Below are 19923 nucleotides of genomic sequence, written 5' to 3'. Positions count from 1 at the left end.
CTATCGGACAAGCGACTACAAGATATGTATTAAGGATTTGAAAGAATTATTGATTTGGTAAATATTAGTAAATGTTTCAAAATTATAAACAAAAAATTTACGAGTTAGATATATGAAGAAAATTGTGCTTTTTTAATGGAATACTACGTTTATTATTATTTTCTTTAAATTTTCCCTATTTACTAGGTTTCCGAAAGTCCATTTTTTACTTGAAAATCGAAATGGATTGGACGCCATGCAGACCAGGCCAAACCCTTTAAAAATGGTAAAAAGATTTTAAAAATAGTAACAAGATGGAACTTGTAAAAGGAAGAAAATATAACAAAAATTAAAGGAAAAATATAATTTACGGGTGATCTCAGGTCGGGGTGATTTTTAAAGGTAAAAATCCGTTTATTACGATTTCCCACAAAGCTACAAGTCCAATGGAAAAATGTTGAATAGTTGAATAGTTGTGGACCATAAAAAGATTTACAACTTTTGCGTACCGACTTTTTTTAAAAAGTATTCATAATGATGTGAGAATTTTCGATCGAAAATTAGTGTGCTTTTTCAATATTAAATCAAAATAAGAGGAAAAAATAAATATGTATTAATAAATAAATATATATAAAAAAATTAAAATGTGTTTGAGACATAAAAAGTAAGTTTTTACCAAATTTCGTGAAAAATTATTTTTTTGCGGAAGACATAAAAAAAACCAAAAACTCGGTTATTTGAATTTTTCGCATAAATTTTAAGGTTATGTGAAAAAAGTGTTAATACAAAAGTTATAGATCTTTTTATTAACTATAACTTGGTCATTCAACTTTTTTCTATTGGATTTTTCCAGGTGGTTTTGCCAGAAAGCGGTTTTTACCCTTAAACAATTACCCCCTTCCATTTTCCGACCTTAGATCGCTCGTAAATTATTTTTTCTTTAATTTTTGTTAAATTTTTTGCCTCAACAATGACTTCCATCCTATCACAATTTTCTTTTGGTACCTATCAAAAATCATGGCCCCCCACCCGCCTATTAAAAAATAAATTTAATATAATATACATGGCATTCCGCTCAAAATAACTAAAAATCCGCATTTTCCTATAAGTTAAAAAACGTGTTAATATTATTTAATAAGAAAGAAACAGTTTTAAGGATTTGTTGAGTTATTGAACATTTGTAGTTAAGGTGCACTTTTGTATAAGATATGCGGTGATCCACATAAAATGACCTCCACAATTTCCTTTTGTTGTTTCGTGAATAAGCTTTGTTATACTACGTTCATTTTCAAAATAAGCCCGAGGTGGCAGTGATCGGTGGATGTGTTGTCTCGTCGCAGCTTGTGATTGGTTAGAAATTATAATTTCACACCAATGAGAAGCTGCGACGATACAACACACCCACCGGTAACCGTGATTGTGAGCTTATCTTGGGAATGAACTTAGTATAATACTAAACAGTAAATCGTTAAGCAATTCTAATCAATATTATAATACATATCTTTGGGGCGCTTTTTATCATTAAAAATCAAATAAACATTAGTGACAACTTAAAAGAATCATGCAACAGTTAAAACAAAAAAGACAGATGAAAAAAAGTGCTGGGAACGGGTTAGAAGGATGTCCCTAAAATCCCAGCAGCGTAGGTAGGATGTCGAGGAATAGAAGGGGTTCGCTGGGATTTGTCCACCATTTTTAATTTTGTTAAATGTCGGTGCATACAGAAACGCATCAGTCAGTGAAATTAGATGTCATCGATCGGCAGATGCGAACAACAGCGATACAGTAATACAAAAGACGATATTGTTGTCTCTTTAGAAAAAGGGTTTGTTTGAATTTTCAAAATTATTATTAAATAGGTGTTGTACAGGCCCGTAAGTACTTAATTTTTTTAGCTGATTCTATAGGGCTTTTCATTCACAGTCATTTGTTTCGAGCTTCCGTCATGTGTCACATAATATTAATATATCTACGTCATAAGTTATTGACATATACCAATGATACAAACCAAAGACGTATGACGGAGATATATTAATATTATGTGACACATGACAGAAGCTCGAAACAAATGACAATCGATGAAAAGCCCTATTAGAAACATCTAAAAAACAATCGTCATATCAAATCAAATATTTGCATTCAACTTGGACCAAAATGTTCCTTTATGTCATTTTCTAACGGTTACCCCGTTAAGATAATCAAAATGCCCCCATTCCGAGAATTCAACTGTTTTATATTTTTAAGTTCTATGTGATTAAAAAATAAGTCTCATTGCAATTTTAGTCCGCTACTTCTCTTCCCCACCCCAAAAACGTCATTTTTCAGTTTTTTTTTTCGGTGGGTAGCAAGCAATTTAATAATTTCAAAAGATTTACACGCATAATTTTTAGAGGCTTTTACAAACCTTGTCTGCTTGGGTGCACCACCTTCAAAAAGCCGAAAAATTATTTTTTTGTGTTTTGGGGGAATTTTCCCCATTTTATAGACTTCAAATTATATCACATCAAGGTTTTTGATAGCTTATACAGTGCGGTGGAATAAGTGTTGCCCCCCTGTTAACTTGTTTATTTTAAGAATATAAGTAAAACGCTCGGACAGGTCGATTTTTAAACTAACCATAGTATATTATAGCATCAACGTTTCGAACTTTACGCGATCCCTCTTCAGGTGACAGCCATAACTTTGATTTTTTTAAATGGGAAAGTACATCATGTGACACCTCATTTCAAAGCTCTTAAAATACTGATTTTGAAAAATGTATAATACTTTAATCCTGTTTGAGAGCGTAGGCGCAAAATTTCGGTCGAATTCTTTCTAAATGCAATCATTTTTTTCGAATCCTTAAAAAACTAATGAATATTTTTGAAAAATTTAAACGCAGAATGAAAGATTAGATTATTACCGATGGCCGACAGTCCCTTAGAATAAACAAAAAGTTTCTTTTGAATGATATATTTGAAATTAAAAATGACACTAAATTTTCTCTTTTTTCATCACTATGACTTATTAAAATAAACATTATAGGAGTTCTCAGGGATTTTGGACCATCGAGAATACTGTAATATTTCATTCTGCGTTTAAATTTTTCAAAAATATTTATTAGTTTTTTCAGGATTCGAAAAAAATGATTGCATTTAGAAAGAATTCGACCAAAATTTTGCGCCTACGCTCTCAAACAGGATTAAAGTATTATACATTTTTGAAATCAGTATTTTAAGAGCTTTTAAATGAGGTGTCACATGATGTACTTTCCTATTTAAAAAAATCAAAGTTATGGCTGTCACCTGAAGAGGATTCGCGTAAAGTTCGAAATGTTAATGGTATAATATACTATGGTTAGTTTAAAAGTCGACCTGTCCGAGCGTTTTGCTTATATTCTTAAAATAAACAAGTTAACAGGGAGGGGCAACGCTTATTCCACCGCACTGTATATAATTTGAAGTAACTGATTTCTTTAGGATATTCAAAAATTGGACGAAACACCTTGAAACAAACAAACAAAAAACATGATTTCAAGGGTTTTAAGGGTTTTTGCGAGCTTTTGGGTGGTTAATAATATTTTTTTGAGATCGATGCAACCTGAATCAATGCGAATATTTTTAATATGAATTGGAGACGTATTCATTCAGGTTGTACCGATCTCAAAAATATGATTAACCTCGCAAATACAAAAACTCTTAAAAATCTTGAAAAAATATGTTTTTTTAAGGGGCTGAAAAGTGTTTCGCCCAATTTTTGAATGTTATAAAGGAACCATTTACTTCAAATTACATAATATAAGCTATCAAAAAACCTTGGTCTGATCTAATTTGAGGTCTATAAAATGGGGTCTATAAAATTCCCTAAAAAAACAATTTTTCGTGTTTTGAAGGTTGGAAAAGCCTCAACTATGCGATAAATTTTTTGAAATTTTTAAATTGCCTGTTTAGACAAGGCGAAAACGGCGGGTCCGTTGGGAAAAATATTCCCATGCGATTTTTTTGCATAACTACATTCGTGAGACATCCCAGAATAAGGTTCAAGAAGTCGCCCACGTGAAGAGTGGGCCAAAAATTTTTTATCAATGTTTTTTAATCAAATTGCAAAAATCAATATTTTTGGCCCGGACAATTTTTTTGTAGGTTTTTTGGACCATTCTGGATAAAAAAGGTCTCTTATAATTTTTCTCTAAAGTTGATCGTTTTCGAGTTATAAGCAATTTAAAATTGAAAAAAACGAAAAATGGCGATTTTTAAAGCTTAATAACTCGCTGAAAAGTTATTATTATGAAAGTCAGAAAGTGATTAAATCAAAGTTTAATGCCCCCCCTACAAGATCCTGAAGAAATTTTTGTCATTATTTTATCACTAAGCTGTTATTTTTAAGTAATAATAATCAAGCGCGGCTCCTCCTTAGGGTCAATTGGTCAATGACCCCCCTAAAATAATCTCATAAAAATACCAATTTTATTAAAAATATCTTTTATCTAAAACTTCACTCTGAAATATAAAATTCTCTCTCAGCAGTCTGCATTGGCAAAACAAATATAATAGATATAATAACGTCGCGCCTCGCGCTATACACAAGCCCGTGGCTGGGCCGTATTTTAAATTGTCTATATACAGTTCTTATGGCTTATGGACAAATGCATGTAAAATAGAAAAGAGACGGCAGATAGCAATTTCGTGGGCGAGAGTGGGAGTGACCTTTCCGTCGTATACCTCTAGTAGAGTCGACGGCCTCACGTTTAGTTAGTTACCGTCTGCTGACCGCACTTCACGGCAGGTCTATATCGATCGCGGCGTATTTGCGTAATTTATTTTGTTTTGTTGGATTTTTTTGTGATTGTAACAAAAACAAGATGAGTGTTGTTGACGAAATAATTGCCTTAAAATCTGCTGGAACACTAAATTATGAACGGCGGCTTGAGAAAAAAGAAAGTGGTCGACCAAAACCAAACATGAATTTAAAACAAACAACAAAGGATAGGGGTAAGGACATTCAAAGATATTTTAAAGAATCAATGTACAATTTGTGTGATTGGATTTGTGGCTGCAGTGTGAGAAATGCATTTTTTTGCTATCCGTGTTTACTGTTTTCGAATGACGCTGTATGGGCGAAAAATGGAGTAACTGACATTAAGCATTTAAAAGTGAAAATTACAAAACATGCCTCTTCAACTACTCATATAAATTCATCAATGAGTTACGCAAGTTTAGGACGTGTTAACATAAGACAGCAACTTGATAGTGTATATCGTAAATCTGTGCATGACTTTAATGAATTGGTATCTAAAAATAGGTATATTTTAAACAAACTAATCGACTGTGTAAAATTTTGTGGAGTTTTCGAAATTGCATTGCGCGGTCATGACGAAAGTGACAGCTCCAATAATCGTGGAATTTTTCTGGGCCTTATCGATTTTGTTTCTGAACTGGATTTAATGTTTAAAGAACACATTGAAAAAAGTACAGTATTTAAAGGAACATCGAAAACAATTCAGAACGATATTTTAGAATCAATGTTAGCCATTGTGCATACTCATATCATGAAGGAGATTGGCCAGACAAATTTTGTGGCCATTCAAGTAGATGAGACCACAGACAGCTCCAATAAAACGCAGATGATTATCATATTGCGATATGTATTAACTGGTATTGTACATGAAAGATTTTGGAAATTTGTTAACCCCCTAGGTACTACAGCACAACATTTAACTAATGTAATATTGGAAGAACTTCAATTATTAAAAATTAATGAAGCACCTGAAAAATTGATTGCCCAAAGTTACGATGGTGCATCAGTCATGAGCGGTAAACTGGGAGGAGTACAAACAAAAATTAAAGAAATATACCCAAATGCACACTTCATTCACTGCTATGCCCATCAATTTAATCTTATCCTCCAAAAAGCGGCGAGTCAACACAAACCGATAAAAATATTTTTTGCAAATTTACACGGATTTTCGTCCTTTTTCGGCCGATCTCCAAAACGTACGATGGTTCTGGATAGAGTGGTTAAAGTAAGGCTACCTAAAGCTGCGCCTACTCGATGGGCTTTCAATACAAAATGTGTTGAAATTGTATACACTTATAAAGATGATTTAAAATCTTGCTTAGAGGAAATTATTGATGAGGAGCAAGATGGTAACAATATAAATCAAGCAACTGGTTTAAAAAGACATTTGGAAGATGAGCATTTTTTATTTTGGTTAAATTTTTTCCATAAAATAATGCCCCATGTTGATATATTGTTTAAACAATTGCAAATGCGAGACATTGATGTTATATCTGTCAAAAATTGTATCCTGTCTTTTAACAACAATATCCAAATAATTAGAAATACTATTTTGGAATCAGAAGTACCAAGCACATCAACAGCAAAAAAAAGAAAAACTACTGCAGAGGATCCAAAGCGACGAACTGCACTTGAAATTTGTGATATTATTATATCTGAAATAAATCACAGGTTTAGTTTCAATGATCATCTCATGATTTCACAGTTATTCTACATAGAGAAATTTGAAGCATACACTACCAACTTTCCGCAAAATATTTTAAAAATGGTGACGGCTAATTATCCCACAGTGAATATTTCCAAACTAAAATCGGAACTTGAAGTCTTATATTGTCGTGAGGATTTTCGCAATAGTGCTGGTGCAGTAGCCATACTTCAGCTTTTTATTAACATGAATTTGTCTGAAACATTTTCTGAAGCAGTGAAGTTATTAAATATTTTGTGCACACTCCCTATGACAACCGTGGAAAGTGAGAGATGTTTTTCTACTTTAAAAAGAGTAAAAACATTCCTGCGTAATACGATGGGACAACCTAGACTTAGTGCCTTGTCTATGCTGAGCATCGAGAAAACGCTTGTCAAGAGCATTCCAAATTTCAATGAGAAGGTCATAGACTATTTTGCAGAACTAAAGGATAGAAGAATTGACTTAAAATATAAAAATATTTAAAGTAAGTTTCGTTTTAATAAATTTACAATTTATTATACTATAAATATTCCTATCTATATATCAGTCAATAACCTGTTCATACCATTTTTCCTATATTTTTTAAAAGATTTACTCTAAAAAAAGACAAATTTAATTTTCGGAAAACTAGGGTAAATAGTATTGAGTTTTATCTAAGTCTGTATTTTTTATCTAAAATATAAATGCTAAAAGATCTTTTAAATACTTTAAAAAATCAACAGTTTGAAGTTTTCAAACCAAAATGACCCCCCTGAAGATTGACCCACGAGCCGCCGCTGATAATAATGAGCGCCATGCACGAGGTAGGCGGCCGTAAATGTGAGTGCAAGTAAGATGCACAATTGGACTGCCGGAGTGGCATCTCTCTCGCACTCAGCATTTTTGGCCGGCTACCACGTGCATGGCGCTCAATATTATTACTTAAAAATAACAGTTTAGTAATAAAATAATGACAAAAATTTCTTCAGGATCTTGTAGGGGGGGCATTAAACTTTGATTTAGTCACTTTCTGACTTTCATAATAATAACTTTTAACCGAGTTATTAAGTCTTGAAAATCGCCATTTTTCGTTTTTTCAATTTTAAATTGCTTATAACTCGAAAACGATCAACTTTAGAGAAAAATTACAAGAGACCTTTTTTATCCAGAATGGTCCAAAAAACCTACAAAAAAACTGTCCGGGCCAAAAATATTGATTTTTTGCAATTTGATTTAAAAAAATTGTTAAAAAAATTTGGCCCACTTTTCACGTGGGCGACTTCTTGAACCTTATTCTGGGATGTCTCACGAATGTAATTATGGCAAAAAAATCTTATGGGAATATTTTTCCCAACGAACACGCCGTTTTCGCCTTGTCTAGTTACCCACCGAAAAAAATAATAAAAACGAAAAAATGACTTTTTGGGGTAGGGGAGAGAAGGTGACCAAACTCAAACCAAACCAAAACTTTTGGTCACCAAACCAAAAAGGGTAAGGAACTGCAAAGATTCCTGAACAGCCTGGCAAAAGGCAATAAAGTGTTTTTAATATGGGAACCGGGTCATGAAGGAGTGTATGGGAATCAACGACCAGATTTATTGACAAAACAAGGCTAGAAAGAAACCTCTGTAGGTCCAGAGCCATTGTGTGGAGTCACGAAATATTCTGCAACAAACGAGTTGCAGAAGTGGCTAATAAGGAATTATCAAAAGAAATGGAGAACCACTCTCGGGTAAATCCAGGAAAAGAATAATCACGAATATTGATAAGAAACTTTTTTGAATAAGGAAAATTGGACGAACCTCAATAAAGGAAGGGATAAAATGGTCCCTGATATGGTGATTGGATAATGTCGTTTAAGAAAACGCCTGCATAAAATAGATAAGGTGAATGAGCCATAATTCAGAAAATGCAAAGTGTAAGAAGAGTCTCTCATACATATCCTAGAACATTGCAATGTGCCAATTGATACAAGGTAGGAATTCACTGGCCAACTGAGGATTGTACCACGAGAGATCCTAGAACTACCAACGAGGAAATTGTTGGCCTTCGTTGAGGATACAGGAATTAATTTAGTTTAATGGAAAAACATGTAAGAAGAAAGAGTGTGATGTTGAGTGTTTCAAAAAACTGACCAATTTCTAAGATAAAGCTGTCTAAATTCTCCAACACATCTCAGAGGACACACAAAAGAACTATAAGACCTTCGTATTGGCTCCAGAAGATTACCAGAGTCAACAGAAAGTGTGCATCCAAGGCTGTTAAATACATAACAGGACAATCATTTTAAGTTGGACTATTCTGTACTGTACAAAACCTATTTTTATCTATGTGTCGTTTTATTATAAACCATATCGCTAGTGTTCAGCTTGAGCCTAATTATTAGATTCCGTGATATTAAATCGAGCACGTCCTCCACATTTTCCATTTCCATAGACAAAGAAATCTAGATCAAAATACCATAAACATTCAGCGAAGCGGTATAGAAAACAGATCCGACATCATTAGTGGCAGTACAAGTGTAATTGCCCACTTGAGCCGCTTTTACAGAGTCAATCAGAAGCACACTGGCTCTCTGGCCGATTTTGGTAGTGCTGATTGCGCTAAGGGAATCCGTGCGCTTCCCTTGAAAGCTCCAAGAAATGTTCAAAGGGGTTTCACCTTCGGAAACGAGACAAGTGACTTGGGTGGTTTGACCGGGTTGGATTGCTGAGCCAAAACTGAACGGAGCTATACGAGGCAGGACTGGAAAAGAGTAAATCTAAGTATAATCTGTAATTATTCTCAACCTTAGATAAAGGTTATTGTATCTTTGTTTCGTTCATATTTTATTTTTATACGTCTTAATGCTTTAGAATTAAATGTATATATTCTCTTCCATGGTCCATACGAGCCGGATAAATATTTCTTGCTTTATTTAATAATTTTTACTTAATTTTAATTTCATTTCATCGTTACTGCAGTACAAGTGTAACGGCCAAAATGACCCGCTTTGACAGAGTCAATCAGAAGCACACTGACTCTCTGGCCGATTTTGGTAGTGCTGATTGCGCTAAGGGAATCCGTACGTTTCCCTTGAAAGCTCCAAGAAATGTTCAAAGGGGTTTCACCTTCAGAAACGAGACAAGTGAATTGGGTGGTTTGACCGGGTTGGATTGCTGAGCCAAAGCTGAACGGAGCTATACGAGGCAGGACTGGAAAAGAGTAAATCTAAGTTTATTCTATAATTATTCTCAACCTTAGGCAAAGGTTTTTGTATCTTTGTTACGTTCATATTTTAATTTTATAAGCCTTAATGCTTTATAATTAAATGTATACATTTCCTTTCATGGTCCATACGAGTCGGATAAATGTTTTGTGCTTTATTTAATAATTTTTAGTTCATTTTAATTTCATTTCATCTTTAGCGGCAATACAAGTGTAATTGTCAACCTGACTCGCCTTTACAGAGTCAATCAGAAGCGCACTGCCTCTCTAGACGATTTTGGTAGTGCTGATTGCGCTAAGGGAATCATTGCGTGTCCCTTGAAAGCTCCCCGAAATGTTCAAGAGGGTTACCCCTTCGGAAACGAGACAAGTGAATTGGGTGGTTTGACCCGGTTGGATTGCTGAGCCAAAACTGAACGGAGCTATACGCGGCAGAATTTGAAAAGATTAAATTGAATACTTATTATTTTGCCCGGGTTCTTTATCTTCTACCATAATTATTGTTAATATTATGTTGTGTTTGTTAGCGTATTTTCATAGCGATCTTAAAAATATAGTTAACACATATTTGAATTGAGTTCTTATTTCTCCGGCACCAACATGGCTGGTGGGCTATGTTAGATACGCATAATAATTGGCCTAAAAATATATTAAAATAAAACAAAACTAAGTATATATTATATGAAATAACTCTTTGGTTTTAATATTGTGCTTTTAATTTCAAATTGGCTTTTTCTTCTCCAAATTCCATTTTTTATCGAAGGTTGAAATTCATTTCGCTTTCCTAGAATTTTGCCTTGCACAATAAGTTGTAATAAGAAGTATTTTTGCCCTCACCAGATGTTCTAAGTATTCAAGGTTTCGTACATCGATAGTTAATAGTATTTTAGCTTTATGTCCTATCCTTCTAGTAACTTCCACGTTTGACATATTCTTTGAATCCATGATTTTTGTAGGCTTCTTCTGTAACACCAAAAGTCAAAGGCTGCCAGCTTATTCAGATGCACTTGTTTTGGTGTCCACGCTTCCAAGCCATAAAGAAGAGTAGAGAACACTTAACACTGAAGCATCCTTAGCCGTAGTTCTAACATTCTTTGTTCCGATCTACATTTGATGTTATCTATATTCATAAATATTTGTAGGTATCCACACTCTCAATTACACTATCTTCAAATTGATGATATGGCAATTTTTCTTCGTCATTAAGAATTTTTTTAGTTCATTCAGTATTGTTGTTAATCCATGAACTGATGTTTAACTGAGTAATGATGTTACTGTTTTTACTTTTGCATGTATTCCAAATATGTCGTTATTGGCTTAATATTTATTCTATTAGCTTGTATTTTTTATCCATTTTAATCGAGTGATTAATTGTTAAACTTCAGATATCTATGATGTCTTATAGTATTTGGGAAGTAGGTACCCGAATTTCAAAATCATTCGGTTTAAACTTATAAGTGGTCTAATTTTTAATCTGTTGGCCTCCACACCATTAAGCAGTGTGAAGTAAAAAATTATATTAAAGGTTTTAGTAACGAAAATTTAAAAAAAAATCAGTTAGATTTTCACCAACATTAGGCTGAAAACACAAAGTCCAACACCAGATCTATCATCAGTAGCCATGAAAAAGCGATCAAAAACAAGATTACTATCAAACTTGGTAAGAAAAACTATCAGAGATTCAAATTAATAACAACTCCATAAGTATGCATTACATAAGAAAAAATGTTAAGAAGACGATAAAGAGCAAGATTTACTTGAATAAGTGAAGATTTTGAGAAACTTGTACAGTCAGAAAAATGAAAGAATACCATGAACGATCACATCAATCACTTATTTTGTGTTTGCTGTCTTTTTCTATAAATAACAAACGTTTGTTATAGAAAAAGACAACAAATACAAAATAAGTGATTGATGTGATCGTTCATGGGTATTCTTTCATTTTTCCGACTGTAGGTATAAAGGAGTAATAACTACTTACTGTTAGGATAAAAATGGGAGGGACTGAGCAATTTATTGTGAAAGTATGATTGCAAAAAGGCTCGGTGGTTAGTCTTCATTTATTCTCATTAGTGTTGGATCAGTCAACAGCGAAACTACAGCGTACTATTTCCTGGTGCGTGATAGTGACAGTGATAAGAGAACAAGGCATCAAAACACTTAGACCGACACTTTATCACCCAGAGTTTAATACAATTGAATCAATTTGAGCCAATTTTTTAATGGTAAGCGTATTATGATAAATTTATTAACAATGGCCGATACAGTAAGGAATAATTTAAGTGATATAACTTTGTCTCCCCCTCAGGATATGTATTACATACTGATATCCTGATTACGAAATATAACCTGCAAAGTAAAGCATAAAATAGAGTACAAAGTAAAACATGCATGGTCAAAATTCAGAACGTCTTTCAAAACCTTTCCATTTCAAAAGTGGACTAAGACAGGGTGGTGGTATATCGTGTATTCCCAGAGTATCATGTATTCTGGAGTATCGACATTATAGCTAGGTCCATAGAGTCTCTGACCGATGTATTTTGGTCGTTAAAGGCATCTGCACAGAGAATGGAACCAGACACTAGTGTTACTATGTAGTGAGAAGACAGATGGCATCTAAACTACCCAGAAAAATTAAAGTACTAATAAGACCAGTGCAAACATATGAAGCAGAAACGTGGTCATTTATGCAGAAGGACCAAGTACTGTTTAAACGTTCCGAGCGAAATATCCTAACAAGAATATTTTGAGGAATAAAAGATTAAGGTTTCTGGCGCAAGCGTTGCAACTTTAAAGATGTATAGAAGTTTATGGGAACCTGACGTTGTAAAATTCATTATGGTAATACGCCTTGGATAGGGCATATCATCAGGCGAGAGGAAGGTGCAATAAAAGAGATTTTGACCGAAGAGGGCAGATAAAAGAACGAGCCAGAGGAAGACCGAGAATTATGTATCAAGACAACCTAGAAGATGATTCAAAATCTGTTGGAACTTAGAGCATGGAGAGAAGTTACCAGAGACAGGAGTGAATGGAAGATTGTTCTGAAGAAGGTTTTGGCTCATAACGAATTGTGATATCACTGATGATAATGAAGTGAAGCACAAATATCATTATACAAGATTTATTCGGATTTGATTTACATTATGCACCACTAGTATATTGGACAAAAAGTTTGTGTTTCAGCTTCATATACTAAAGGAAGTATTTCTGATTTCAACCTTTAATAAAGGCCTGTCAGGAGGAAGAGTATGTAAAATAATTTATAAATTTTAATAAAAATTGCAGTCACCGACGTTTTGGATATCTTAGTGACCATTTTTGACGCTATTTATTGACCTCCAAAGAAAGCCATATAGTGAAATGTACATGTACATACATGTATAGGTATTTTAGTAATAATGCACAGGGAAATATTTACGGTGATAACTATAATTAGGACTAAAATTATTCAACCATCTAGTATCTTGTTAGTTTTCGTAGCAATTTCAAAGGTTTGGCAAATGTACAACAAACTGGTTTGTATTTTACAAGGTTTAGTGGGAATTATGATAATACAAAATAAGTTATTGGTTGTTCTAACCGTTGACCAAAAGCTCTGTTGCGAAAATATTCTCCCCCGCCGCATTTCTAGCGTGGCAGCTATAGTTACCAGCGTTGGAATAGGACACTGACTCTATAGTAACCATAGAACTTCGTTTACCTCCTTTGGAAATAGTTATTTCTGGATAGTTATCTAAAGTTTCTCCGTTGAGTCTCCAATCTATGGTGAGGGGTAAGTCCCCCACGGCTACCAAGCAATTGATTTGCGCGTACTCCCCCGAGTGGAGGGGATTGTCTTCGAAATGAAATGGCGTGATTCGAGGCGCAACTGAAGAAGAAGAAACAAAAAAGTGAGTGATGACAATGAGAGAATTTTGCTATGCGTTCAAAAAGTGTGAAAAAAGAAAATTACTATTTTGTACCATTATACAGTCAAGTTGATTTGGTATTTAAAAATTTTTCCTACGTTTTGTTATACAGACATTACTAAACATTTTTAATGCGGCATTTAAGACAAAATTATTGTTTTAAGATTTTTTAAGACCCGACCCAGCCACAACACAAAGACTACTGGAAACGGCAGAGATGAGAGTACTGAGAAGAATTACAGGAAATACACTGAGAGATCGAAAGAGGAGAGAAGACATTAAAAGGAAATGTAACGTATAGTATACATACGAAGGACAGTAAATCGAAAAAAGAATGGATCATAAAAAAGAATAGATCCTCCAATGAACAAGCAGAATTGCTTATAAAGAGAAAGAAGAATAGAAATACAATTTATTGTCACTGAAAATCTACAGCGGAAGAAATAGAGGATATTAGAGCATCCACCCTATAATCCAGATTTGCTGCTTTGTGATTTTACAGCTTTGGGCCACTGAAAAAGGCGTTAAAAGGTAAGGCGTTTTAAGTTGGACCAAGAAGTACAAAATTCCTTAACAAAGCTCTTTGATCAATAAACACAAGAAGTCTTTAAGTGCCTGAAGTTTAAGTCTATAAATATGTGCCATTTGCAGATATGTTTTCCAAAATATTTCTTCTGGGCCAAAGATGGGTTTTAATAGAACAAGTCTTATATAGTCCGTCCGCTATAACTTTTCCCATGCGGTACGATTCATTTTCAATCAAATTAAGTCAAAACAGAACGTGAAACGTAAGCCGATGTGTGTAGTATATAGTATACAAAATGTATATACACATCGACGTTCGTTTCAATTTATGTTTTGACTTAATTTGATTGAAAATGAATCGTACCGCATGGGAAAAGTTATAGCGGCCGGACTATAATTACCAATATATGGATTTCAGTTGAACAAGCCAAGTTGTAAGTACTTTAACAAGAAGGATTTCAATTAAACAAACCTTCTAAGTACTTTAGCATGAATACATGGGTTAACTGCAAGAGAAGTCAAATGAAGAGCGTGAAATAAAAGGGACTATAGAAGACAAGATTTGATACAAAGAGTTCAAAACCACATACCAGATACAGTCGGTGTCTCGCTTGATTTGAGAAAAATATGTTAAAAAGTTTGGTAAATGAATCTATAGTGCAACGATTTCTTTATACTGTAATTTTGGAACTACTTCTTCAGCTCAGTGCTTTCGTTAGGGAAGGGGGTCATTTATAAGAAACAATTTTCTCACAATATTGTTCCCAATGTTGTTCTGAAATCATATCTCTATGTGATCTATTGTCAATAATCTGGTGAAGAATATTAAATAAAAATGAACAGTTTTTCAAAGGCATTTTCAAAATACTAAATAAAAAAACTGGAAAATAAAACATAAAATTAAGAGTTTCTTGAACCATTAATGAGGTCAAAAATATACCAAGTAATTAAATTAAGTAAAAAAATGTTTAGTAATATATGAAAAACAAAAGTGGGCCCCTTAGTATACAAAACACTTATTTATCAAAATAATTGGAAAATTTTCACTTTTCAGAGATTATTTTGAAAGATAAGTCTAATGTACGGTCTAATACAACCCCATTTTATGATTTATATTATTAACTGAGATTTGAGTGAAAAATGAGTAATTTTCTTTTATACGAAAAATGAAACTAGTGTCGATCTAGATTAAAAGAAATCATACTCACAAGACCAACACAGAAGAAAAATTTGCACAGCTAAGACGGTTCCATGACATCTCGTAACGAGACAGTCCGTAACGGCACAAATTGTAATGGACAATCCGTAACACCGTCAATTCGTCACGCCGACAGTTCGTAACTATAACTATTCGTAACGGTATAATTCGTAACACCAAAATTTTGCTTTTTTCAGCTAGCATTACTTAATGTATACAATGAATGTATTTTGCATACTTTTCGTATGAATTATACCGTTACGAATAGTATAGTTACGAACTGTCGATGTTACGAAGTGTCGCCGTTACGAATCGACGACGTTACGAATTGGCGGCGTTACGAACTGTCCGTTACCATTTGCGGAGTAACGAACTGTCGCGTTACGAGATGTCTTGTCACGACTAAGACATAAAACTTAACATCTAAAAGGACAAAGACAATAATCTACAGCTAGTACACCTCTTAGGTACCGTTAACGTGCAATGAGGCAGAATGTTTGGCTACCCCTGCCTGATTTTTTGCCGCGCAGACGTACGTCCCAGTATGGATTTCCTGCACCGATTCTATGGAGAGTTGGGTGATACGTTTACTCGATCTGGTTACTGAAACGCCTTGTAAGTTATCTATAGGTTTTCCGTTGAATATCCACTTTATCCCTATAGGAACGTCACCTTTGTTTACGGTGCAAAAAACGGTGACCATGTCTCCGGAGTTTATGGGATCACTGCCGAAATCGAAGGGAGTGATTTGGGGAGGAACTGTAATGTAAAACGTCAACTCTACTGGACAACTGCATTCAATCCATATGGAAATTTAACAATTTAACGCAAAAAACTGTGTTTTAAAAACATATCTTGTAACAACGACCCAAAAAACTTTTTTTAATTCGATTTGGTTCAGAAAGCAATAACTTTTATACAACCCTGTATATCATAAGGATTTGCATAGTTGCTACAAGTCATAAAAGTTTTGCGTTTTAGAAATTCAAACGAAAGTTTTTTATAAGCATCTTAAAAACCTCGGCGTAAAACACTTAGTGTGTCGTCGATATGAATAAACAAAAATCCAATAATTTGTTTGTATTGGGAGCTGTCGCCCACAAGATTAAAGTGTTTGTTTAATACTCACTAAGAGCGAGATTGAGTCAAATTCCCGGCTAAAAGTTAGTTTTCTAAAGAAAAGACAAAGTGGCGCCCTTTTGGCAAATTGTTTCTAACTTGCCTTTTTTGTTTTATTTATTCGGTTATTTTTTTTTAGCTCTAGTAGCTATCATCTTACAATTTTTCTTCGCTTTCGATTCTTCCCCCGCAGCCTACACATTAACGGCACCCTTGTACACTTCGCGTCAAAAAAAACTGGTACAACTCTTATAACCGAAAATTGTGTTTTTCAAGTTGTGTAAGTTGATCTTGTCACAAGTGTCATTCTAATTTCTAGGGCAACGTTGGCAGTTCAACGAAAATATTATATCAAACTAGGTAAAAGCGGGGCTGTGCGACAGACCGCATTTTTTAATATACTAAAAACAAAAACAATTGTAATTTTCCATCATCTCAATTAAGTATCCATACATTGATTCGTGTTTTATTATAATTTATAAAAATATTTCAATTCAAAAATAATGATAGATAATAAATCTTGACATGACTTTAAATTATTATGTTTAATGTCAAATCGAGAGGTGTGATTGGTTTTTCGTAAATTGTTAGACAAATCTGCATTAAGTTGTGTAGAATAAATAAAACACACTAGAAAAATTAACAATTAAATTTGAAATTAATACAAAATGAATTACTTTTACAGTGAACAAGGGTGTAATTTAAATATATGTATTACAATTCGAAATCTACATTTTATACGTTATTTTTTTGTATTTAGATTTAGTGCAATTCCGTTATCTCTGATGGCAACAACGAAGTGATTCACGAACAATAGTTGTCAGTCTGAACACAGGTTTACATTGGAAAAAAAAAAAGTGTACCAGTTTTATATGACGCGAAGTGTACATAGTAAGAATGATCGTAATAACCACCCCACATATCTTCCATTTCTACGCAACGTGGCCTTATTAATTTTGTGTGCCTCAAATACTGACCGTCGTGATGAGAGATACACATGAATGGTGCCCAACGTGGGCCGGTTCCTTGGTTAGTTTTTACTATGTACAAGGATGCCATTAACGTATAGGCAGCGGGGGAAGAATCGGAAGAGAAGAAAAAATATAAGATGATAGCTACTAGAGCTAAGCCAGAAATACTGAATATATAAAACTAAGAATACAAGTTACAAAATCATTTGCCAAAAATGCCGTTATTTTGTCTTTTCTTCTAGAGAAAATATCTTTTAGCCGAAAATTTGATTCAATTTCGCTCTCAGCGAGTATTAAACGAACAAACGCTTTAATTTTATTGGCGACATGTCCCAATATAAAGAAATGATTGGATTTTAGTTTATTCATAAGGAAGAGACGCTAAGAGTTTTACGCCTAAGTTTTGAAGATGTTTATAAAAAACGATTGTAATTTTATAGTGACAGAATTACAAAATATTCGAGTATATGTCGTTTTTGTTCGGCATTGTGTATTAAAAAATTATAGACAATTGTGCTCAACTCAATATAATTTTTGATATAAGGACTTGATTAAAGGACCGAGGAAAAAGGTAACCACATGAATTCATTGCAAACATTATCTGTCCAACTCAAAAGAAGTATTGATTTAAAACAATAACCATTCACTTGTAGCTCTGATGTCACTGTGGTTTCCCCAGCCTTGTTCGCAGCTCGACATGTGTAGTTTCCCGCATGGGTATAAGAGACAGAATCTATGGCTAACAATGACGTTCTTTTACCAGCTGCCGACACAGATACATCCGAAAAATCGCTTATAGGTAGATTGTTCAGTAACCAGTCTATCTTAATAGGCATGTCTCCTTCAAATATAGTACACATCACTTGAACAAACTGGCCTGAATGTATTGGAGTGTTACCGAAGTCAAAAGGAGTAATCTGTGGGGGAACTACAAAAAAAAAGAAGATTGTGGCATTAGAATTTTCTAACCCTTAAAACTTTTGGTCTGCGTCAACTTATGCAACCTTCTTTCTAGTCTGTAGATAGTTTTTTGCCTACAATATGTCTCATTTCCATCTCCCCTATAATTAAAAGTGTCTGTGTGTAATTATGGTAAAAAGTGCATGACTCTCTCTCTCTCTCCCTCTCTCTCTCTCTTTCTCTTCTCTCTCTTTAAGATCTTCCTCAATATGGCACACAACATTAAGTAACTAATGCAATAACTAAAGAGTTTTAGTAGTGAAAAAAACCATAGTTTGTGGTAAGTTTGAATTATTCCTTTTGATTAATTTAAATATGATACAAAAGAAAGATATATTGTTCTTTACAGGGTTTCTTTTGACACTCGTTTCAATCCCCCAGACCAGCATGGTTATAGGGTACCGCACTGAATTCCCGTCACTTTTGTCGACGAGAAAATAAATACTCGAGGGCAACGTGCCCTTATTTTTTTTCTGTCCATGTAACTTCTACCCGTTTTTCTTACCATATGGTCTTCAGAGTTAATCGACTTTTGAAGTATCATAATTTTTGGTATATATAAGGATTTGATTAAAGGATTATGGAAAAAGGTTATCATAGTGACTCTACTTGAAAACATTTTCTATCCAACTCAGTGATAATTCATTCAAAAGAAATACTATATCAATTCAATAACCATTCACTTGTAGTTCTGATGTAACTGTAGTTTCACCAGCTTTGTTCGCAGCTCGGCATGTGTAATTTCCCGCGTGGGTGTAAGAGACAGAATCTATGGCTAAGAACGAAGTTCTTTTACCAACTGCCGACACAGTCACATCAGAAAAATCGCTTATAGGTAGATTGTTCAACAGCCAGTCTATCTTAATAGGCATATCTCCTTCAAATGCAGTACAGGTCACTTGAACAAACTGTCCTGAGTGTATTGGAGTGTTACCAAAGTCGAAAGGGGTGATCTGAGGAGGAACTACAAAAAAAAGAAAGTATTTGTTGTGGCATTAGAATTTTCTAGCCCTTAAAACTTTTGACCAGCTGATAGGCACTTTTCAAACACCGATTAAGACGATTTATATTGTTCTTCGATTATTATTTAGTCTGGCTAAAGGTACACATAATCCTACACCCCATTTTTATTTCATTCTCTGAGTTCTACGCCAGTATGGCACACGACATTAAGTAACAAATGCAGTAACTAAAGAGTTTAAATAGTGAAAAAACACACAGTTTGTGTAAGTCTGAATTATTCTGATATAAAAGAAAGATATCTTGTTCCTCCAGTTATATCGTACTGCTCTGCATTCACGTCTTTTTGCCGGCGAGAAGATAAATATCTGAAGGCAACATGCCCTTAGTGTTTGGCCTACCTATCCGTTTTTTTCCATATGGTCTTCATAGTTTATCTACTTTTGAAGTATTAAGTATTAGGATATCTTGTATTTATTGAGATATAAATATTTAATTTGTACTTATTCCAATAATGACAAAATTACTTTTTTTGAAAACTTGGTATAAACTAAATTGATTTGATAGATTCTTCAACAAGTGGCTTATAATCTGACGTTTTTTGAGAACTTGGTATAAACAAAATTGATTCGATAGATTCTTGAATAAGTG

General features: G+C 33.9%; 1 protein-coding gene across 9 annotated transcripts in view; it reads right to left on the bottom strand.

Moving 5' to 3' along the window:
- LOC114337166 (cell adhesion molecule Dscam2) overlaps window positions 1-19923 on the bottom strand; it is a 477141-nt gene that overhangs the window by 92848 nt on the left and 364370 nt on the right. The window contains exon 10 of one of the 9 annotated variants that reach the window (XM_050660810.1): window positions 17993-18280. The exons of 7 other annotated variants lie outside the window; for them this stretch is intronic. In XM_050660810.1, the coding sequence (XP_050516767.1) occupies window positions 17993-18280 (288 nt within the window). Of the gene's footprint in view, window positions 1-8881; window positions 9167-17992; window positions 18281-19923 lie in introns of all 9 variants that reach the window. One more of the 9 variants, XM_050660801.1, reaches the window with a different exon arrangement.

This window comes from Diabrotica virgifera, chromosome 9 (genome assembly GCF_917563875.1).
Source record: "Diabrotica virgifera virgifera chromosome 9, PGI_DIABVI_V3a".
Lineage (NCBI taxonomy): Eukaryota > Metazoa > Arthropoda > Insecta > Coleoptera > Chrysomelidae > Diabrotica > Diabrotica virgifera.
This window is presented reverse-complemented; position numbering and strand designations above follow the sequence as displayed.